The following is a 24,736-nucleotide window of genomic DNA, read 5'->3' as shown; positions in this document are numbered from 1 at the left end:
TCTGCCTTCCTCTCTCCTCAGCAAACCTCGCCTGGACACCTCGTCAGCGTTGCTTCAATCGACCCCATGGACCCTCCTGGCTGCCCTGCACTGCCCCGCCCTCCTTTCCTCAAGCTGAGGCTCGCTCTGGGCGACAGGCGGGTGTCCCCCAGGTGCCTCAAGACCCTCGCGCGCAGCGCCCTGGCTCCGCCTCCTTCCCCGGCTCCCGCGCAGCGCGGCCCCGCCCCCGAGGTCACCTGACCGCGTCCGACGCTCCGCCCACCCAGCGAACCCAGCGAGGCAGGCTCTGGACCCTGGCTGCCGCCGCCAGAGCCAACGCCTCCGCCAGAGCCATGCCACCGCCACCGCTACCGCTACCGCCACCGCCGCCTCCACCACCATCCAGGCTCTAGGGCTGGCGGTGGGGAAGCGGCTGAGCTCGCCGCCGTCTGGGCGCCGACGGGAAAGCGCTGCGGTCGAGCCGGTGGGCCCCACCTCATAAGGAGCTGTGATCTCACCCGGCCGGCACTGCGGGCCTGAACTCGGTGTCTGGGTGCCGGGGTCTTTTCTCTCGCTGTTCTCCGGCAGCCCTGGATTTCGTCCTCCATCCTACCCATTCGCTGCTCTTCCAGCAGCTCTGTTTTTGTTCATTCTCCGGTGCTCTCGCGCGGTACCCTGACCCCCCACTTCAGTTTGGTTTTCTATCCCTGCTTTGAATACCTCCGACCTCCCTTTCTTCCAGAGTTTGCGGTGCTTCTTGGTTTCTGCTACTTGGTATTGGTCTCTAATCCCAGGATCTCGAAAGGCAGAGGCAAGAAGATCGCAAATTGGAGGTCAGCCTTCGCAATTTAGTGAGAGCCTGTCACCAGATAAAAAATAAAAAGGCCTGGGGATGCAGCTCAGTGGTAGAGCGCCTCTGGGTTCAATCCCCAGTGCCGAAAAATAAGTAATAAGAGACTGAAAGCAGCAGTTTTAAGGCCCTTCTTACCAATATTTACCTGAAATGAATCCCAGGCTACCTTTTGAGGTACTCTTTCTTTTGTAAGAGATAGTTTGGATTTATTTATTAAATCAACTTTTTGTACTTCCCTGAAATGATGGTGGCAAAAGAAAAAATACTGCTTTCTTCAAATGTTATATCCCTAATACGTTGTATAAATCCAGTTCAGCCAGAGGCGGTGGTGCACATCTGTAATCCCAACAACTTGAAAGGCTGAGATAGGAGGATCACAAGTTCAAAAGCAGCCTCAGCAATTTAGCGAGAACCTGTATCAAAATAAAATATGAAAAGGGCTGGGTATGGCTCAGTGGTTACACCCCCCTAGTTCAATCCCTTGTTGCCAAAAAAAAAATCCAGTTCAGTGAAATTAATCATTTTCTAGGGCCATATTAAATTTGTAAATGCTCTGTAAGAACATTTTGTGAAGATTTTTCTTTTAAAAAGTTCATCTGTCTTTTATAAATATCTGTCCTTTATAAACATATCAGTCAGTATGTTTACATGCATTTATCGATGTAATTTACATTTATCCATGTAATTTATCTGTTATTTACATTGAATTGAACAGCACAGGCTTTAGATGGATGGATACAATTTACATTCTGTCTTTACTGCACAAGATTTAGCAAATTACTTGTACTCCCTGAGTCTGTTTTCTGTTCTTCAAGGGTTGTAGGAATTTTAAAATGTATATGTAGCACTCGATAAATGTTGCAATATTTAATTCCTTCAGTGATATTACCTGCTCTTTTGTATCTTAAAACCCTGCTTTGTAAGCATTTAGAACTTTTATTTCATTTTTAAATTAATGACTCATTATTGTTTATGTATGTGAGGGTATAATGTGATGTTTTAATATATGTACCTTATATGGAATGATTAAATCAAGTTTATAGCCTCGATCACCTCACTTATCTTTTTAGAAATGAGATTTGAAATTTTTTCAGCAGCTCTTAATATAGTACATTATTGTATGCTTTACAATATATTTCAAAATTTAATCCTCCTGTGGGATGTGGTGGCACAGGCCTGTAATTCCAGAGGTTTAGGAGGCTGAAACAGGAGAATCCAGAGTTCAAAGACAGCCTTGGCAAAAGTGTGGTGCTAAGCAACTCAGTGAGACCTGTCTCTAAATAAAATACAAAATAGGGCTGGGGATGTGGTTTAGTGATTGACTGCCCTTGAGTTCAATCCCTGGTGCAAAAAAAAAAAAAAAAAAAATTTCTATCTGAAACAGTGTACCCTTTGAACAGCATCTCCCAATCTTCACTTCCTCCCAGCCTCTGACAACCAACATTCTATTATTTCTTTTTCTTTTTCCCTTGAAGTACTGGGGAGGGAGTAAACACAGAGGCCCTTTACCACTGAGCTACATCCCCAATCCCCAGTCCTTTTTTCACTTTTTATTTGAGATAGAGTCTCCTTAAGTTGGTGAGGCTGGCCTCCAACTTGATATCCTCTGCCTCAGCCTCCCGAATAGCTTGGATTATAGGCGTCCTTCACCACACCTGGGTCTACCCTCTATTTCTGAGTTTCATCTTCCTGTGTCTTGCATATTTTACTTAGCATAATGTCCATCAGGTTCTTCCATGTTGTCACACACTGCAAGGTTTCCTCTTTTAAAGCTAGATATTCAATTTTGTATATATACCACATTTTCTTTATCCATTCAGTCATTGATGGACACTTGGATTGATTCCATATCTTGACCATTGTGAATAATGCATCACAAAGCATGGGTGTGCAGGCGACTCTTTGATAGACTAATTTCAATTCCTTTGGGTATGCCCAGAAATGGAGTTGCTGGATTATGGTAATTCCATTTCTAGTTTTTCGAAGAACCTCCTTCCAAAATGGCAGCTTTAACTTACATTCCCACCAACAATGTACAAGGGTTCCCTTTTATCCACACCCTCACCAACACTTATTCTTTTTTTCTTACGGCCATTCTAACCAATATGAAGTGATATCTCATTGTAGCTTTAATTTGCATTTCCCTGATGAGTAGTGATAGTTAGCATTTTTCAAATACCAGTGGGCCATTTGTATGTCTTCTTTTGGGAAATGTCTACTTCAGATTCTTAGACCATTTTTTAATTGAGTTATTTCTTTTCTTGCATTGGGTTATTTGGGTTCCTTACATATTTTGGATATGATTATCAGATGTATGGTTTGTAAATATTTTCTCCCACTTTGTGGATTGTCTCTTCACTCTGTTAATTATTTCCTTTGCTGTGCAGAAACCTTTTAGTTTGGTCAGGCATGGTGATGCACACTATAATCCCAACAACTCAGGGGGCTGAGGCAGGAGAATTGCAAGTTCAAAGCCAGCCTCTTCAATTTAGCAAGGTCCTAAGCAACTCAGCAAGACCCTGTCTCTAAATAAAAAATAAAAATGTCTTGGGATGTGTCTCAGTGGTTAAGCACTCCTGGGTTCAATCCCCAGTACTAAGAAAAAAAAAAAAACTTTTAGTTTGATGCCGTCCTACTTACCTATTTTGGCTTTTGTTGCCTGTACTTTTAGAATCATGTCCAAAAATAATAATAATTGCCCAGGTCAATATCATGGGACTTTTCTCCTGTTTTCTTCTAGTAGTTTCATAGTTTCAGGTTTTACATGCAAGTCTTTTATTCATTATTGTTTACTTTTGTATATGTGTATTTTGATAAAGGAGCCAAGAACACATAATGGGGAAATAACAATCTTTTCAATAAATAGTATTGGTAAAATTGGATATCAACAGGCAGATGAATGAAATTGTACCTGTATCTCATAAGTTGTCTATAAATGTGAGGGTTTATTTCTGGACTCTATCCTGCTTTGTTGATCTGTGTTGTCTGTTTTTATACCAATACTCTGCTGTTTTCATTATTTTGATTTGGTAGTATATTTTGAAGTCAGATAGCATAGTGCCTCCAATTTTGTTCTTTTTACTCAAGATTTCTTTGTCTTTTGGAGGTCTTTTAGGATTATTTTTGCCATTTCTGTGAAAAATGTCATTATAGTTTTATTAGGGATTGCATTGAATCTGTATATTGTTTTAGATAGTGTGGATGTTTTGACAATATTAATTATCCCAATTCATGAATACAGGATATCTTTCATTTTTTTGTGTGTTCTTCCATTTATTTCATCATTAGTTTTCAGTATGCAGATCTTTTACTTCCTTGGTTAAATTTATACCTAAGATTTTTGTGCTTGTTTTTGGTTTTTGCTATTATAAATGGTATTGTTTTCTTAATTTCTTTTTGGTTTCTTGTTTTGGTTTAGTTTTGTTTGGGGGGGTGTTGTTTTTGTTTGGGGTTTTTTGGTTGCCATTTTTTGTTTGTTTTTGTACTGGGGATGAACTCAGGGGCACTTTAACACTGAGCTACATATCCAGCCCTTTTTACTTTTTTGTAAAAGCAAACTTAGTGAGACAGGGTCTCACTAATTGCCCGGACTGGCATCTTAGTGACCCTCCTGTCTCAGCCTCCCCAATCACTGGGATTACAGGCACGTGCCAGCAGGTGAATAGTTTACTGTTAGTATATAAAACTGCTAGTGATTTTTGCTAACTTTGTATCCATTTTATTATTGGTTCTAGTGGAATCTTTAGAATATTCTTTATATAAATAAGATCTTATCATCAATGGAGACAATTTCCCTTCCTCCTTTCCTATTAAGATATCTTTTATTAATTTCTCTGGCTTAATTGCTCTGGCAAGAGACTTCTAGTACCATGTTGAAAAGAAATGGTGAAATGAGGCAAATTTGTCTTTCTCTAATTTTAAGAAAAATTTTCATAGGCCATGGTGTGCAGTGGTGCATGCCTGTAATCCCAGCAGCTCTAGAACCTGAGGCAGGAGGATTGCAAGTTCAAAGCCAGCCTCAGCAATGGCAAGGTGCTAAGCAACTCAGTGAGACGCTGTCTCTAAATAAAATATGCTGAGAGCCACAGCCGAGTCTGTATGGCCCCTGGCATTTTGCCAACAGTATTGATTGACAGGCGAGGCATTACTATCCGCCTCTGCCGCAACTTTTGAGTTCTCGCACTATTTTGGAGTTCTCCTGGGGATTTCCGGGGATTCCCCGAGAGTTCCCATTGGTTGGGGAAGTGCAGGAGGAGGGATTTCCGAGAGAGATATTTCCGGCTGGGGGTTCCTGGAGAAGCCTCTGGCGTTCGGGAGGATTCCCCGGGAGCTGTGTGAAGTGTTTTCCTGCAGTTTAAAAATAAAGTTTGTTCCTGCTTCAGTGGCTCGTGATTTGTGCCCAGCCAGACTGCGGCAAAAATACAAAATAGGGCTGGGGATGTGGCTCAGTGGTCGAGCGCCCCTGAGTTCAATCCCTGGTACCAAAAAAAAAAAAAAAAGAAAGAAAGAAAAGTTTTCATAATATGTCAACTATGGGTATGTCATATATGGCCTTTTTTGTGTTGGAATATATTCCTTCTATATACAGTTTCTTCAGTTTTTATCATGAAAGGATGTTGAATTTTGTTAAACACTTTTTCTGCATCAATTGAGATGAATATGGTTTTTTCCTTCATTCTGTTATTATGATGTCTCACATTTAAAGATTTGCTTATGTTTACCAAGCTTGCATCCTAAGGATAAATCCTACATGGTCGTGGTAAATGACCTTTTTCATGTACTGCTGAATATGGTTAGCTGGTTTTTTGGTACCAGGGATTGAACCCAGGGGCGCCTAGCCACTGAACCAAATCCCCAGCCCTTTTTGTATTTTATTTAGAGGCAGGGTCTCCCTGAGGTGCTGAGGGCCTCACTGAATTGCTGAGGCTGGTTTTGAACTCTTGATCCTCCTGTCTCAGCCTCAGGAGCCACTGGGATTACAGGCATGTGCCACTGTACTCAGATGGTTAGCTGGTATTTTGTTGAGGATTTTTGCACCTGTGTTCATGACATGTTGGGCTGTAATTCTTTAGTACTTTTAAAATGCATATGGCTTATCCTCTCTAAAGAGTCTTTTAGTTTGTGGTTTAAATAAAGGATAGTAGAATGAATCTGACATTATTACCCTATGTACATTTGTGATTATATGACTGATGTGATTCTACAACATGTACAGCCAGAAGAATGAGAACTTATACTCCGTTTATGTATGATGTGTCAAAATGCATTCTACTGTCATGTGTAACTAATTAGAACAAATAGTTTTTTAAAAGTCCATTTGCTTAAAATTGCCTTTTGACCTAAAAAATGTGACATAGTTTCAAAACATGAGCCCAAATAGTCCTAATAAAATTGTAATTATTCTCCCATTTTAAAAAAGAGTCTATAAATAACCTAAGTGCTGAGACCAGGTCTTTTATTTTTGTAAACATCCCCAATCTACTTACCTTCCATCCCCAACTTCCCCACTTCCCACTCTTATTTATAGTCATATATATATATATATATATATATATATATANATATATATATATATATAAAATATATATATATATATAAAATATATATACTTTATATATACTTATATATATACTTTATATATACTTATATATACTTTATATATAATTATTTACCAGTTCATTAAGAATTTTTTTTTAATTTGGTGGTACTAGGAATTGAACCTAGGGGCTACACCCCAGCACTTTTTACTTTTTATTTTGAGACTGGGTCTCACTAAATTGTTCAAACTGACCTCTACTGTAATCTACCTGCCTCAGCCTCCTAAGTAGCTGAGATTATAGGCATGAGCCACCACAGAAAGCAAGTATCAAACTACTAATGTGTAAGAATAATGATGGGTTCAGAATGTGTGCTGATCAACAGAATGTGGAGGCTTACCAAATCCTGAATAACTGTAGTTTGGGGTTCTAAAGTTATTCATGAGTTACTTTGTTATACATTCATTCCACAGACCCCCAAAACCACCAAAGATGTTCTTAGTTAGGATAAGTTAAGATTCAATTATTTTATCAGTAACAGAAAATTTCTACAAAATCATGACCTAAGATTGAATTTTACTTCTCTCTCACATTCAAAGCTTGAGAGACAGTCACTCCAGAGCTGATACTGTGTGCCAAGGCAGGGAGACAGTGTTCTGTTTTACTGGTCCACTGGCTTTTATCCCAGGGGTGTTTAAAGATGGTACATCAGAGTCCTCTTCAGACAAAAATCCCTCTAAAATTTTTCAAAGTGTGCCTCACAGGTCCTCTTATTCACATAATAGGGTTTCTAAGAAGTTTAAGGTCTTTGCCCTTTAGCAGAAGTCCAAGGTAAAGAAAGTCATATATCAAAATGATTTGTGAGTACACTCACATTTCTACATGCATGAAGGAGGCTGAAAAAACATGCAAATACATACTACCTTTCATGAAAGAAAGATGACTTAGAGGGTAAAACCAAGAGTCCAAAGGGTGAAACCACCATAAAGAATTACTCCCAGACTTTGAAAGAGGATCTGCAAGCCTGTAACCAAGTGGATTTCAGAATTTGCTACTGACCAGTAACTTCTGTATACCATCTTTTCTTTTTCTACCTGTTGGAACAGAAGCTTCTGTAGCAATTGTCCTATATGCCCTACCACTTTATATTGGTTATTGTAGGAGAAGAACATATAATTTTTTCTTTATTCCACTTCAGATTGATGAGTATGTACTTAAGTAGCTGTATAAGAGTAATTATACCCAAGAAACTTCATCTGCCCCTCTATTTAGAGGAAAAGAGTCTAAACTTTCTTTTTGGTACTGGGATTGAACTCACAGGCACTGGACCACTGAGCCACATCCCCAGCACAATTTTGTATTTTATTTAGAGACAGGGCCTCACTGAGTTGCTGAGCACCTCGCCATTGCTGAGACTGGCTTTGAACTCACAATTCTATCTCAGCCTTCTGAATTGCTGGGATTACAGGCATGCACCACTGTACCCAGCAAGAGTATAAACTTTTTTGAGTTAATACTATAATGGAGTAACATCTTGAGGCCACAAGACTGGTGAGTTTATTTTATATGTGGGAGAACTATAAATAATTTGTGGACAGTGATGGTTTTAAATACATCCAAAAATACTTGCTGCTGTTAAAAAAATACCACAAACTTAGTGACTTAAACAACACAAATTTGTTATCTTAGCATTTATGGAGGTCAGAAGTTCAAAACTGGTCCTGCAGGGCTAATGTCAAAAGCTGCAATCCTTCTAGAGGCTGTAGAGGAGTATTCCTTATCTTTTCCAACTTCTACAGGCTTCCTGCATGCCTTGACTTCTGGCCATATCACTCTGACCTGCTTTTATCATCACATCTTCTATGCTGATTCTTTTACTCTGACCCATAAGGACCTTTATGATTACTTTGAACCTACTTAGACAATCCAAGATAATCTCCTTATCTCAAGATCATTAATTACATCAATAAAGTTCTTTATTCCATGCATGGATTCTGGGGGTTAGGAAGTGTATACCACTAGAGTACAATGATTCTGTCCACAGTGTTCCTCCTTCTAGAGGTAGCATCTATTCCCATCCCCTTAAAGGTTGGTTGGTAGCAAGTTACTTATAATGGAGTACATCAAAAGTGATGGGGTGACTCTTATAAAAAGTAAATTATGACTTAAAAACTAAGTCATAAAAAGATTGTGGCTTCCTCCCTGCTCTCCTTTGGATATTCACTCTCAGAGAAAACAGAGTGAACATGTCATGCAAACACCCAAGTGTTCCTATGAAGATATCCAACCACCATTTGGATATTGGCCTATTGCCAATAGCCAGCATGGAAATGATGCCTGCTGCCAACAGCCATCAGAGTAAACCATCTTAGAAAAGTATTCTCCAGCCCTTTTGAGACTTCAGTTGACTTGCAGTCCTAGTCAACAGTTTGATCTCAGCCTCATGAGAGCTTCTGAGTCAGAACTACCTAACTAAGCCATCACTGAGTTCCTGACTACAGAAGCTACATAACAATGTTTGTTAAATTGGAGGTAATGCTGTTTGCAGTGCAGCAATAGATAGATAACTGATACAATTCCCTAAGTCACATCTTGCTCCATCATGATTGCTTAAGTTCTAGCTATTAGCTATAAATTCCACCTTCAGGAAGAAGGAAAGGGAGAATAAAGCCATGTTTCTGCCCTTAAATGGCATTATTGGAAGTTGCATGCACCTCTTCCACTTAAATCTCATTGTCTATGAGCTGGACGTGGCACGTCGAGCTGCAAGAAAGACCTAGAAGGAGAAAACATATACTGGGCTACTTATCAATCTTTGTCACAGTGGTGATTGTAAGAATCAGGAAAAGCAAAGTCCAGCCTACACCCATGAACATTTTTCTTTTTCTTTTTCTTAACTAGAGATTTCCATTGGCCATCAAAGCAATAGTTACCCACCCATTACTATGACCTCTCCAAAGAATCATGCCAATTATGCATGAGTCACTGGAAAGCCCAGCTAACACATTAGGTAAAACACAATTAATTGTGAAACTTTTTCCTTACAGAGTTTTTTTCAGGGACAATACTAAAGAATAATTTACAATGGACGTATTATGTAAAGGCTCTTAAATTTTCTAAGTGCTGCTTTCTGTATGCATTGTCAGAAAACACAGAACTGACGAAAAGTGCTTCCTCTATGCAAGAGGTTGGAGGAACTTCACAATGACATTAACAGCTTCAAGGACGGCAAACACAATCCTGACCTCTCAATCTCTCTTCGTCATACAAACTGTTCTTAGGAAGCCACATCGAGTAGAGTTTTGAGTTTTTATTTACTGATATAGTTAACCCTAATCACAAACATCTAAGACTGTCTTCTTTGCATGTATTAGCCAAATTAAACAAATTAGGAATATATATTTTCAGAAATATACTGTATTAAAAATCAAATAGAAATTATTTTAAATGGCTTAACTTGCAAAGCATATATTATCATTCCGTTGTATCAGTGTGAAAACTGAGTGCTCTGTATTTACCAATCTGCTTGTAATTGGCCCCAATGGTCATTAGATGGCTCTATTACTGTAGAGTTCAGATAACAGAGGCCCAGAGCTAAAGTATTACAAATGTGTTTGACATGCAAGAGTCAGGAAAAGCAGAGTCCAGCTAACATCCTTGCACATCTTTCTTTTTTCTCATAAGGTCTCCACTTCCATCCATTTAGTTGCCTGTGACTAAGATATAAATAAAAAAAACTCACAAGATTTCAACATAAAAGGATTAGGTCTATATTCATATAATCTTTATAATGTTGTTCATTGTGTTACTTTCAAAATGTATATTATGTAAGAAATTTAAGAATCAAAGGCAAAAGTGATGGGAGTGTTTTGTAAAGTTGTTCGATCCCACACTGTCAGTGATCAATAAATTGTAAATAGCAGAAATGAAGTTATAAATTCTACCATCTTATTTTGGCATCCTATAGGATGATAATGTGTTTTTTTAAATTTTTATTGTTGGTTGTTCAAAACATTACATAGTTCTTGACATATCATATTTCACACTTTGATTCAAGTGGGTTATGAACTCCCATTTTTACCCTGTATACAGATTGCAGAATCACATCGGTTACACATCCACTGATTTTCATATTGCCATACTAGTGTCTGTTGTATTCTGCTGCCTTTCCTATCCTCTACTATCCCCCCTCCCCTCCCCTCCCCTCTTCTCTCTCTACCCCATAGGATGATAATGTTAATAATTAGATTTTAATCCCAACTCTTGTGAATAAATTCTGTGATAGCCTGCAGTTTGATACACAAAAGAAGTTTTCTTAGGTGCCTTCCAAGTATGCTGTTAGTTTTTGTTGTTACAAGATTCCAATCTATTACCTCTTTTAGTTTTTTCATGGAAATATGTGGCTTTGAATGAACTCAAGAAGCCAAAATCACTTAACTTGAAAAATGGATCAAAAGTAGAATTTCATTTTGTGTGGGTGGATATTTGGTTTTCTGAATCAACCAGCCAAGGTATTTTCTTAACAGTATAGTGACTGAGCTTTCTATAACCTTCTTTCTAGATCTGTTCTCAAACATAAGCATGTAGCCGAATCATTAAAACACAGATTGCCTAGTCCCACATCCAGATTTTCTGATTTAGTACAGCCATGAGCTGCATACCACATCTTGGTCAATGACCAACAGTATATATGACAGTGGTTCCATAAGATTATAACAGAGCTAAAAAATTCCTGCCACCTAGTGACATCATAACCATAATAATGTTGTAGAATAACACATTAGTTATGTGTAAACAAATCTAATATACTGCCAAAGTAGCACATAGATTATTAAGTACATACTCCGTATTAGGTACAAAACACTTAATGATGATAAAGTACTGTTACTAGTTAATGTATCAACTCTACTATGTATTTTAGAGTATATTCCTACATTGACTGTAAAATACCGTGCCATGTTACATTGGTAATAGCCTCATATATCTTGTATTTACTATGTGTCCTTTTTTTTGGTACCAGGGATGATTGAACCCAGGGACACATAACCACTGAGCCACATCCCCAGCCCTTTTTAGCTTTTGAGACCAGGTCTTGTTGAATTGCTTAAAGCCTCACTAAATTGCTGAGGTTGGCTTTGAACCTGCGATCCTCCTGCCTCAGCCCCCTGAGCTGCTGGGATTACAGGAGTGCACCACCACACCTGGCTCAATATTCATGTCTCACAAGTTTCCAGGTGATACTGATGTGGCTGGTCCTGGGACCACACTTTGACACCCAATACTTGAAGTAAAATTTGGACATGTAAATAGCCCTATAAATAATTTGCCGTCAAGCCTTTATCATTCATGTTTCCCACAAAGGAAGCATGACAGTCTGTTCTGTTGAGGTTGTTGAGGTTGAGGTTGTTGCACAACTTCCTAAATAATGTCAATTAAAAAAAAAAACTCGAAACTGTTAGAACAAACTCTTAGTAATAGCCTATTCATTTTGAAAATATTATTGTCTAAAGAAAAGCTCTGGGGGCTGGGGATGTGGCTTAAGAGGTAGCGCGCTCGCATGGCATGCGTGCGGCCTGGATTCGATCCTCACCACCACATACAAAGATGTTGTGTCCGCCAAAAACTAGAAAATAAATATTAAAAATTTCTCTCTCTCTCTCTCTCTCTCTCTCTCTCTCTCTCTCTAAAAAAAAAAAAAAAAAAGAAAAAGAAAAGAAAAGAAAAGCTCTGGGTCCTGACGGAAACTTCAGTTTACATAGTAGTCGTCATTCTTGGAAGCATGCTTACTCTAAAATAATCATTTGTGAGGCAATGACACTTATTCTTTTTTAACCAGAGGAAACAGAAATAACAACACAGGAAGCATTGGACAGCCTTAGGCCAGTTCTTTTTGGAAAACACGTTTAATTCACTGTTGCACAACTCAGAGGAGGTGGTGAGGAAGTCAGGAAGGCACTTAAGTAATTTCAGGAAACTTAACAAACAGAAGTGTCTGGACAGTATAGGAATGACTGAGAGGCAAAGAACTGACTCCTGATACAGCAACTTGTCAGGAATGTTCAGTTTTCCAACTCTTGTCCACAGACCCTGAGACTGGGCAAAAAATTACCCCCAAAAGAGCTGGGTACAACCCCTTTGCGCTATATTGTCTGATGCCAGAATACTATTTAGACGTTCACTCGATGCCAAAACTAACCTCTAGTCTACATCTGGCAAATAAGCAACACTGGTCTTCAAGGCCTACAAGCCTTATCCCAGAAGCTCACACAAGAGTTCACAATATTTTTCATCCTTGGGATACACTGCCTTCCTCCTTCCATAGGGTTTCTTCATGTAAACCATCCTATCTAAGGAAAATGTCCCACTATTACTCTCATAAAATCTGTCTTGATAGCCAAAGGTTATCACAATTAACTTCAGAACTTCTTGGATTTGTGATCATCCTTCTCCTTCCCTTATTTGTCCCTCTACGTATTCCCATCTCTTACTGTGAGGGTAATCTACCAGTGAGAAAGGGCTCAGTCATCAGCCTCATTTGTAATTTCTCAGTGTTAACATCTGGATCAGCTACTTCTTATTGATATGCAAAATAACTAAGAAATAATAACTAAGTGAAACTTAAGTGCTACATCAGGAGACATACCTGCTAACAAAAGTTGGAGAAAGGGTTCTGAGATAAGATAGGATGAGGATGAGATTCTCATTGAGAAGAATGATAGGGATTAACATCTGCTCTTTCCAAAGCCAGGGCTCTCAGATCTTCCAACTAAAAAGCAAACTCTAGCAAAATCCCTCAGTTTTGATGTTGTTGTTGTTGTTTGTTTGTTTGTTTGTTTGTTTTGCTGTGCTTGGATTCAAATCCAGGGTCTCACACATGCTAGACAAGGGCTCTACCACTGAACTGCACCCCAGTCCCATCCCACCCCCATCTTGACTTCATGTTTAATACCATTAAGATTCTGGCATCTCAGAATGTTGAATTGGGCCTTCATGGTAGGCTTGTCCAAATCCATACTTTTTACTACTGGAGAACTGAGTCCTGGGGAGAAGAAAGTGGCTTGCCCTAATTAGCATTAAAGATTTCTTAGCTGCGGCACTGAATACAGATTTTCTGCTTATAAATCTTTACCCTTTTCTAGGGTGCTAAGACCAGTTTTTAATGTGGGATAAAAGTCAACACCAATGGAGCAACTGCTTTTGCTGGGACGAAAGAACAGTCCTTCTCCCTCAGGAAAGGTCCAGCGTGTCCATACATCTATTCCCACAGGCTCCCAAGAATTGAGGACCCCTTATAGACCCAGCGACTGGGCAGCAAATTCCTATGAATGATGCCAAATGGGTGTGTCTGCTTCCCACTCATGTCTGCATGGCTTTTTATACTTTCCTTCTTTGTCATCAAATAAAATTACAAATATAAAGTAAGTATGTTTATATACATGTCCCTTTAGAGTAAGCAAACCTCATCATGGTTTCAGGTACTCCCACGAACAAAATAAAATAAGATTGCACTTGTGGCCTCTCAGATTAAAGACTGAGTTAAAATGAAGCTCTCCTTCCTGTAGGAATAGAGGCCACACATGCTGATACAACTGGCCCATCATGCCATCCTGGCACTTAGGTTCAACAGACTCATGGGAATGACTCCTTCACAAGACACCCATGAGGTAGGTAAATGCAGCCACCCCTGTGGGTGGATGTAGCACACAGAGGCCCGGGCTTAGGTTGTGGAGGTGCCTCGGACGTGGAGCAGAGGTCTGAAGGGGAGGACCTCTGGTGCTCACCATAGCACCCGCCATTGGTCATGAGAGAAGTCTCCAGTACATAGCAAATATCTGCAACAGAAAGGGTGTGGAAATGGGAGGAAAAGAGAAGGTGCTGGTCTAAGGATGACACTTCTAAACAAACCTCCAGGGTAGAGTTGCCAGAGAGGCAAATCTAAAGGGTCGTGAGTATGAACTGGGGAAAGCTGGCACATCCCCCATGCCATGCAGGACCCTGAGTGGCCCTGCCTTCCTCACTCTCATCAGGTCAACGTATATTAGGTGGCAAGGACTTCCCTTTCAAGAGAACCACAGCTGATCCAGGTGGTGGCAGAAGGCACAGGAAGCTCTCCCCTGACTCTCCCTTCAGCCTGAGGGAAATGTAAGGACACAGAGACACAGGTGACAAAACTGGGCTGCACGGCCCAGCAGTTCCTGAGAGTCAGACCTGATGCCATAAAATTACAAACTCAGGACAGAGCCAGGGCTTAGCATCCCTTTCTCTGAAATGAGAAGCCCCAGCCCTGCCCTTTTCTTTAGGGAGAATGGCCTACTAAGGAGAGCTGGCTTCTCACTGAGGTAAAGAAGAACACCTGCTCAGCTCCACGTCACCCTCAAGCTAAGCAGGACACATCCCTGCAGGAGGCATCTGAGAACAAAGGCCGAGGAGCTGTGCTCTGGGGACACATCACACATTTTAAATTAAACATTTTCCCACGTGTAACACACACACACACACACACACACAAATACTGACATTCTCCCAGCCCACCCCACTCCAAGCCCCAAATCCCACCCCACAAATACTGTCCTCTGTAAACATGATGGCAGAGATGCCCACAATCCTGGCATAGTCTGAAAATGATCTGATGGTGACGTCTTGTCATTAAGTGCCCCGATAGGTGATATTGGTGAAGGTAGACGTGGCCTCTTTATACAGCGGGTTGTTGGCCTGTGGAGAGAACAGGAGAGTGAGTGTCTCACAGTCAGCTCCGGGGTCCTCTCATGTCCCAAAGTCTTCGATTTCTCCTGAGAGGTTTGCCCAAGACACCCTTCTCTGACCTAGACTGGATGAAACAGGCTAGTGCTCATTTTACTCACACTTTCACTTTTAGAATGGGAATGGGCAGGAAATGAGAGGAGGAAAAATGATGTGGCCATCTTGTGGCTGTTTTTAAAGGGTTAAAATCAGTCCAGCACTTTTTTTTTTTTTTTGGAGGCCCATCATTCTTTGACAATCCCAAAACATTCTAGAATAGCTTTCACCAAATCTGTCCTGTTTTCTCCTCTCGCCCTACTCTTTCTTTTGTTTTTCTCCCGTTTTTCTTTTGCTGTGACAGTGCCAGCCAATGTGAGGCAGAGAGAGAAATGTAGTAGTTGATGGGTGAAGGTCAGAACACAGAGGACTGCTTCGGCTAAAATAATTCTTAATTTGTTTTCATCTCTTCAATGATTACCTACAAAACTGTCATATTATCAGGGAAAAATAAGCCCCTCTTCTCAAATTATTTTCCAACAAAAAAAATGACAAAACCTATGAAGTAAGGCAATTTTTTCTCTTTTTTTTTTCTTTCCCCTTTGGTATTAGAAATTGAACTCAGAGACACCTTACAACTGAGCTACATCTCAGCCCTTTTTATTTCTTATTTTGAAACAGGGTGTCACTAAGTTGTTGAGGGTCTGTCACTAAATTGTTAAGGCTGACCTCAAACTTGTGATCCTCCTGCTTCAGCCTCCTGATTGCTAGGATTATAGGTGCACACCACTGCACCTGGCTAAATAGTTCTTAATGGTAACTGCAAGAAGCCCAGAACATTCTTCTGTCCTTTGGAGACTCAGCATGCTCTATATGCTCTTAACAGAAACATCTAAGGTTTTTGGAACTATTTGGTACAAAGTCCTGGGATCACCACCAAATGGGAACAAACTTTTGACCTAACCCTGGACATTCAAGGAGTAAAATGTCATGTAAAAGGTCCAGAAAATAGTTAAAATATGGAAGATTAGCCAAAGGAGAATACAGTAAAATTAGTATATAAAAAGTTCTCAATAAATGCTTATTTGATTGGCTTAAATCAAGATAAACAACAGGGACCATAAGAGTCTGATTTGGAAACTACCATTTCATCATTTGGGGGCAAAGAAGAGAATGAGGTAGATTGATGTCCTGCCACTATTCTTAAGTGGCTGACCCCAAAAGGAAGTCCTATAGTTACCTAATTCCCTCCCACAATCAGACAAGCACTGAACTCCCTTGCACTCAGTTCTCTTACTTATAAAATGGGAACACTAATACTCCCCACCACAAAGGTTGTTTCAGGGATGAAATAAGCTAATATATAAAAAAGCATTTAGAACAGTTCCTGGCACATGGCAAACCCTCAGTCAATGTTAGCTATTCTATTTTTTTCTATTTGTTTTTAATGCTTTGGACTTCAATACTATATAATGTATTATTGTTCTCAATATAGGTTTGTCTTGTCTCCCTCAATTGAAGAGTAAGTTTCTTTTCCATTTCTTTACACGGCTGGAGCAGAGCTGGGTCCTATTTGTTCTGTCAGTACTCAAGACATGGCCCATGGTCACCATGTGGTAGAGGATCCGGTAGTTTTCAGGAAGCTTATAGACAACAGTGAGACCATCTCCCAGTTTCCAGAACAGAGGATAATCCGAAAACTGCAGTACTGGATGACCCTGGCCACTCTGAACAGCTGCTGTTCCCACTTCAGGTTCTCGAACCAAAGACTCAAGAAAATGCCCAGCCCAACCCAGCCTCTTACTGTGTCCCATTTTGCTCTGGCTCGTTCTTCCTCAAATTTAGCAAACTCTTTCCGGTCGTGGATGGTGATGAGAAGCTTCCAGATGAGCAGAGAAGCAAGGCCGATGAGCAGAATAGCCCCCATCACTGACAGCAGGACCACAAGGATGTCCGGACCCTTGGGACACTCTGCAAGGAAGAAGCAGAGAGCAGGAATCACTTGAACTGGCCATGAATGTAAGACCTTGAGTGTTACTTCAGAGGAACAATGCACTGGAAACGCCTCTGAAGTAAACAGGACAATTTTAAAACAAATTTATTGTTTGTTTGTTTGTCTGTTTGTTTTTAAAGGAGCAATCTTTAGGGGGGGGAATAAGCTGTCCTGAGGGGTTTAAATCTGAGCTCTCAAGCTGGTCACTCCTGCACAAAATCTAGACCACCTGATATGGGTTAACCAACTGTTTTTTGTTTTGTTTTGTTTTGTTTTTAATTGATTCTGCTGGGTTTGGTGGCCCATGCCTATATTCCCAGCAGAATCAGGAGGCTGAGGCAGGAGATTGTGAGTTCAAAGCCAGCCTCAGCAACTTAGTGAGGCCCTAAGCCACTCAGCAAGATCCTGTCTTTAAGTAAAATACAAAAAGGTCTGGGGATGTGGCTCAGTAGTTAAGTGCCCCTGAGTTCAATCCCTAGTACAAAAAAAAAAAAAATCAATTTGGCCACTATGGGTGTAGCCCAGTGGTAGAGTACTCCACAAGGCCCTGGATTCTATCCCCAGGCCCACACACAACAAAAAGAGGAAAAAAAAAATCAAAAGATTTGGAAACTCTAGAACAATATCCCTATGAAGTGGCCACCAACTACAGCTGAGAGCAGTTGCTCCTTTTAGCTGGGACACAGTGTTTTCTATTTGTGAGAGTCCTCACCACTCTCCCATTTCTCCCCTAAACAGAGGCAAAGTGTGCCACTATGCACTCTGGATTTAAATCCTGGCTTAACACACTGTACTTTGTGACATTCAGTAACTAATTTTTCTGGATGTCTGTTTTCTATTTTCTTTGTCTTTAAAATGGAGAAAGTATTCACACTCCCTTTTAGGGGTGGGTGGGTGGGGTGCTAGGGACTGAACCCAGGGCCTTGCACAGGACAGGCAAGTGCTCTATCAAAAAACTACACCCCCAACCCTCCAAACTCAATTTTAAAAATTGCAAAGAGTAATAATTAAATGAAATATATTTAAAGAACTGAAAGCAATGCCTGGCTCACAATAAACATTAGGGGCCATTATTACCAGTGTTCTTCTTATACCCAGTGTTTTTATTTATTTGCTAACTGAGCCCCGGTAGACATTAGTGTCTGTTAATTGTGGTTTAGATATTTATATCCTTAAGGGCGATGAACCTTTTTAGCATGCTTAGAGACCAGGAAGCCTGCCAGCCATGATAATCTTAGAGGTTCTTTCTCAAAATATTTAGTCATCCAGAATCCTACCCCATTGTAAGCTGACTTCCTGTTCAGCCCCAGTCAATAACCAAAGCAGACAGAGGTCCGTCATCCCTCTGAGAGTCAGCTGATTATCCTCTGCAGATCTCTGCTCCCATAAACTTCAGGTGTCTGACAAATGACCTCACTCTGGAACCTCAAGTGTTATGAAACCAGGTGTTTGTATGTATGGGTACTGATGAGTCTGGAGAGGAAGTCACACCCACTTTCCACACTGTCTCCCACCTTCTTCTCTAAACATACACTCTATGCTCACCACACATTACACAAACACAACCACCACCACAAACCAAGTTGGCCCTTTTCCAAACCACCAGATTACACCCTGTCTATAATTAAAGGAGCGCCTGGAGAGAGGCTTCGAGGTTCCAGCGTCTGAATTCCCAGGAGTGAAGGGCCCCAGTTTTTCTGGGAAAAGCAATTATGAATTCTCTGGAAGAATGGAGTAGGGCTGACCTTCAAACCCCAAGGTGAAATCTCTTCCTTCTGCATGTTAGTCTGGGCAGGACAGGTAGAATCCCAGGAGGTATTCAGGTGAGAACAATCTGTTACCCGTATGTCCCAACAGGGGCAGGTGGCTTCCCAGAAGCAGAAGACAAGATCAGGTGGTCTCTGAAAGGCACCCCCAGCTGCAGCAACAGCCTCAGAGTGACCCAAGGTCAGAGGAGTCTGGGTAGGGTTGGCAGATTTAACAAACAAAATTATAGGAAGCCCAGATAAATTTTATTTTCAGATAAACAAGGAGTTACTTTTAAGTGTAAGTATGTACCAAACAGTGCCTGGAACGTACTGTATTTTATCTGGAGACTATCTGGGAATGAATAGGCCCCAGCTCAGGAGCCCATTCCACATGGCCATTCCCCACATGGGCAATGTCTAACCATGTGACATACTGTTTTTACTGCCCTGCCAGGGCTCAGCCCTTCAAAGAGAGCATCTGTGAGGCCATGAGAAAGAGATATCTCCTACAATCCTCTGGGAACCCAGCTGCTACAATCTCCCCAAAGTTGGAGTCCCTAGAAATAATTGGGGCTGGGGCTAAGAGGAGAAGCAGAGCCAGGACAAACAGAGAGGAAATGAGGGGCCCATATTCTTTTTATTTTACTTAATTTTTTTTTTGCTCTTTTTAGATATACATGACAATAGAGTATATTTTGACATATTATACTAGGGTCCCTTATCCTAACGTGGAGGAGTGGGTCTCCTGACAAGGCACCAAGGTTACCATCATCTCTATTCCCCACAACCTGAGGCAATAGATTGCTGTCTCAAAATCCCAAGCCAAATGATTTGGATAAATGATTCAGCAAAAGTGCCAGCAAAGACAGGTGAAGCAAAGAGATGAGGTAATGTTAGACCCAAAAGCAAAGACACAGTGCCCTTCTGAAATTAGTAGGGACAAAATTGCAGATAGGGTGGGTGGGAAGGCGTGAGGAAATCGTGGTCAAACCAGTCCACCCCTGCTGGCTCATGGACACATCCCCAGACTCTCCTCTCTCCTTCCTCATGTCAACTGCCCTTGGAGTCACCAAATAAAATTAAGGTTATGCCCTTTCTTGACCTTCCTTTTCCCATATAAAGGGAAAAAGCTCTGGGAAGGGCTAGTGGACAATATTCCAGACAGGGCACCATGCACTCCTCCACCCATGGACATAGCAACGCCCTCGGTGACGTATATGTGGCAGCTCTTTCCTAAGGAAGGGCGACCTGGGGCAGCTCCTCCAGACTTTCCTGCCTCCTTCTTCAAACCACCTCATTTTCTTCCCTCCCCAAGCAGCCAAAATTCTGGTTAGCAGATATCAAGATGTACATACACTCACTTTTCCTCTAGGAATAATCAGACCTAGAAAATCATTCAAAACCTCTTTATTAACTAACTTCTTGGTAGATGTACAGGGATATAGCAATAGATACGACAGACATGGTTCGTGTATCCGCACAGCATATGATCTGAGCAGATGAGCTGATTAAAGAAGCAATTTAATTCTAGTGAAATGAAGGTCCTTCTAAGGAAGCACAGATGCTATGCGAGTCAAACAGAAGAACGAAACCTAGTCAGCAGTATGGAGGCCAGGGGAGGACTGAGAAGGCTTCTTGGGGGAATTGATGAGCCTAAATCAAGAGGCACTCAAATGTTGGGGTGTAGCCCAATTGCCAGGAACACTAACAGCACAGAGGTGTGGTTTGTGGAAGTAAGACAGGGCTCAGGACTGTTCTTTGTTGCTGGGGATTGAACCCAAAGTTTCACACATGCTAGGTAAGTACTTTATTACTAAGTTATGACCCCAGCACTGGGGTTTTTTTTTTTTTAAACAGGAAAATATGCTAAAGTTTGAGAACCCATGAGCCAAATGCAACTATCAACTCTCTCTGTAAATACAGCCATGACCACTTCACAGAATAAATATGAATGGCCAATAAATATATGAAAAAATGTCCAACATCTCCAGCAATTAGAGAAATACAAATTAAAACTACACCGAGATTCCATCTCACTCCAGTCAGAATGACAACAATCAAGAATATAAGTAATAATAAATGTTGGTGAGGATGTGGGGGAAATGTACACTCATACATTGCTGGTGGGATTGAAAATTGGTGCAACCGATAGGAAGGGCAACAGAATACAATAGACACTAGTATGGCTGTATGTATAAACGTGGCTGTAAAACCAATGTGATACTGTAATCTGTACATGTGGAAAAATAAGAATTCATACCCCATTTGAATCAAATGTATGATATGTCAAGGTCATTGTAATGTTTTGAGCAACTAATAAAAAAAAATTTTAAAAAAGAAAATTGGTGCAACCACTCTGGAAAGCATCCTCAGAAAACCTGGAATAGAACCACCATTAGACCCAGTTATCCCACTCGTCAGTACATACCCAAAGGACTTCAAAGCAACATACTACAGTGACACAGTCACATCAATGTTTATAGCAGCCCAATTCACAATACCTAACCTATTGAACCAACCTTCATGCCCTTCAACAGATGAATGAATAAAGAAAATATGGTATATATACACAATGGACTACTACTCAGCCATAGAAAAAGAATGACTTTATGACTTTTGCCATACATCTGGAGACTATCATGCTAAGTGAAACAAGCCAATCTCCAAAAACCAAAGGTCAAAAATTCTCTCTGATATGTGGATGCTAATACACAACAGGGGGTGAAGGGAAGAATAGAATTTCATTGGATTAGACAAAGGGGAATGAAGGGAAGGGAGAAGGATAAGAATAGGAAGGACAGTAGAATGAATTAGACGTAACTTTCCTATGTTCATATATGAATACACCATCAGTGAAACTTCATTCTTGTGGCACAACCACAAGAATGGGATCCTAATTAATATAAATTATGTACTCTATGAATGTACAATATGTCAAAATACACTCTACTATCATGTATAACTAAAAAGAACAAATAAAAAAATAAAAATATATAGCCATTGTCCACAAGTTTACAGAATATCTATGGCTGCTTTCCTGCTATAATAGCAGGGCTGAGTAGCCACAGCAGAGACCATATGGCCCTTGAAACCTAAAATATTTTGGTCTTTTGCAGGAAAAGAAAAATTCTGGTCCTTTGTCTAAAAGATGATTTGAAGAAATTCCTACAGCTATGAATGTCAGGATACCAGCTGATTCAAGTTCAGCCTTCCAAGGTTGTTCCTTCGTTCTAGTGTTTGCCCAGCCTCCACCATTAACAGTCCTATCCCACTGCAATGACGTTATTGATTTCCATGCCTGTCTCCCCCATGGCCTGCGAGTACCACATCTGCCTTATTTACTGTTAGTTTTAGCACCTAGCATAGTATTCAGTATATAGTAAGTATTCCAAATTATTTTCTAATGATTCATATCTTAATCTGTTGTTTAAGGGCAAAGAAGGTATATGGTTTGGATATGCCTTGAGTGTGTCCCTGAAGCACTCATGTGCTAAAAGCTTGGTTCCCAACATGGTGATATTGAGGTGCTGGAACCTATAAGAGATAGGTCAAAGTAATTAGGTCATTGGGAGCATTGCCCTTGCAAGGGATTAATGTAGTTCTCATTGGACTCCCGTTAGTTCCCAAAATGACAGTTCCCAGCCTGGGCTGAGGGTATAGTTCAATGGTAGAACACGGGCTTAGCACATGGCCCTGGGTTCAACAGTCAGCATTCACCAAGTGGTGATGTAGCCAAGGGGGTCCTCACCAGAGGATGAACTGATGAAACCACTGATCTTGGACTTCTAGCCTCCAAAACTGTGAACCAAATGAAACCTCTCCTCTTCATACATTTCTCAGCCTCGGGTATTTTCTTTATAGTAGTAGAAAATGGATGAAGACAGAGGCCATGACGGTGGTAAGGTGAAGCAAACAAATCTAGCTATTGGGTAGTAATCAACCTGTGGTTGGTCTGTGTATGGCGGGGTGGACTCCTCCTATTTCCAAAGGATCTCGAGAGCAAGCAGTATTTTTAATCTTTTCTGTATTCAGTGCAGCCTTGAATCAGTGCCAAAAACCTATCACTACATCCTGCCATGACATGGTAGGATCAGTGCCTCCCACAGGCCTTCCTCTTATAGCAGCAGGCAGGGTACTCATTGCAGCTGTCCTCAGTAGAACTTATGCCATGTGCTATAAAGTTCTAGAATCTAAATTCCTTATTTCTTGACCTTATTGCCTCCAAAAATGCAATGATAGGGCTGCAGATGTAGCTCAGTGATAGAACACTGGCCTAGCATGCATGAGGTCCTGGGTTCCATCCCCAAAACTGAGGGGAAAAAATAGTCACGACATATTTTGTTCCTTGATGACATCCAAACCCACCTTCTTCCTCTCCTTACCCACCTTCTTATCTTTCTGTCTCCTCAATTAGAAAGTCACTTTCTTGCTGATACTTATGTTTATACGTCCCCTCACCAGGGTAATAAACTCTCACATCACTTTTAAAGCCAGGTTTAACCTGTTCAGTTTAAGAGGAGTGGTAGGTAGAAATTCCTGCCTAAGATTGTTCTCTCTCCTGGCTGGTAAAGAAAGGACTTCAGGAGTCACTCAGGACTTCAGGAGTCACTCACCTGGCTCTTCTACCACATACAGGATGGACTTTCCACTAGAGTCTTCATAGTACTGGAATCTGACGACGCAATCGTTCTCATTCTTATAGGTACAGTTGACTGCATCCTTGCCAGTGTCCTCTGGGGAAGGGAGAGGAGAATATGGAAGAATGAAAAACAAGTCAATTCCTAGAAGATGACAGCTTTCAGGACCTCTGCCACAGGACTTCTAGGAAAGCATGTGACAGGAAACCCTGTGTCTGATATTAGGCAAGATGCCTAGGTTCAAGATAGCTGGCATGCCTGGCAGTTGCCACTCACTGACCCTCACTGATGTATTTTGTCCCTCAAGGGCCCTTATTGGTTCTTATTCCTTCCTCTGGAAGGGACATGATCTAATAACATTACACATTTTGATTCAAATCCTGGCTCTACTACCTACCAGCTGTGTGATCTTGGGTAAGTTATCTGACCTCAATCATTCTCTCTTTCTTCATCTATCTATAAAAGGGAAATGATCTCCCCACCTTACAGAGTTGGTGGAGAATTTTATGCATAAAATAAACAGACCTTAACATACAGTAGGCATTTCCTCCCTTCTCTTTCTCTGCTTGCTCAATAATTCTCCATACTTTGTTTACACAGCCCTTTTAGCTCTTCCATGTCTGTTTCTGATCTAGTGTGCCTCCCACAGTGTGTCGTTTAACTCTCCAACCTGTTATTCTGTTGGTGACACTGCGGTTACCCTCCACCAGTTGCACTACATCCTATACTGAGGAACCAGATGGGCAAAACTGATACACCATGAAATTAAGCAAATGTGCCAAGATTACCACTGCAAATAAGTGATGGAGAGGGACCAGAACATGAGTCTAAAAATACATTCCAGTGGACCTGAAGTCAACAGGCCATCAGTACTGGTACCACAGCACAAAGGAAAGAGTAAACCTTTCAGGATTTAGTTCTCAATGCATTACTCCCTTCTGTGGGCAAGTTAATTTTCTTGAGACTCAGTTTGCTCATTCACAAAATAAAGGTAACAATAGTACTATAGTTCTACTTCATCAGGTTTGGAGAAAAATATGTAATGAATGAGTAGGAAAGATGCTTTTTTAAATTTTCATAAGTTATAAAATTCATATAGGTAAGCATTTACCTTTATGATGATTTTAGTGACAAAGGAGGTAGGTAAAGAAATGCTTATCAACTAATGCCCACCTGGTCTAGATGATAAAATACCTTGGCATCTTAGCATACCCTTCCTCTGGGCTAATTATAGAAGCATAGCTCCCTCTAGA

The 24,736-nt window shown here is 40.8% G+C and overlaps 1 protein-coding gene across 1 annotated transcript in view; it reads right to left on the bottom strand.

Moving 5' to 3' along the window:
- Positions 1 to 12,253: 12,253 nt before the first annotated feature.
- The window catches only part of Itgb3 (integrin subunit beta 3), a 61,978-nt gene continuing 49,495 nt past the window's right edge, over positions 12,254 to 24,736 (bottom strand). The window contains exons 13-15 of the mRNA XM_015507207.2: positions 23,460 to 23,579; positions 16,910 to 17,076; positions 12,254 to 15,081 (exon numbers count right to left, since the gene is read on the bottom strand). Coding sequence (XP_015362693.1) covers positions 15,016 to 15,081; positions 16,910 to 17,076; positions 23,460 to 23,579 — 353 coding nt within the window. The 3' untranslated portion in view covers positions 12,254 to 15,015. The remainder of the gene's footprint in view (positions 15,082 to 16,909; positions 17,077 to 23,459; positions 23,580 to 24,736) is intronic.

This window comes from Marmota marmota, unplaced genomic scaffold, assembly GCF_001458135.2.
Source record: "Marmota marmota marmota unplaced genomic scaffold, marMar, whole genome shotgun sequence".
NCBI classification, from domain to species: Eukaryota; Metazoa; Chordata; class Mammalia; order Rodentia; family Sciuridae; genus Marmota; species Marmota marmota.
This window is presented reverse-complemented; position numbering and strand designations above follow the sequence as displayed.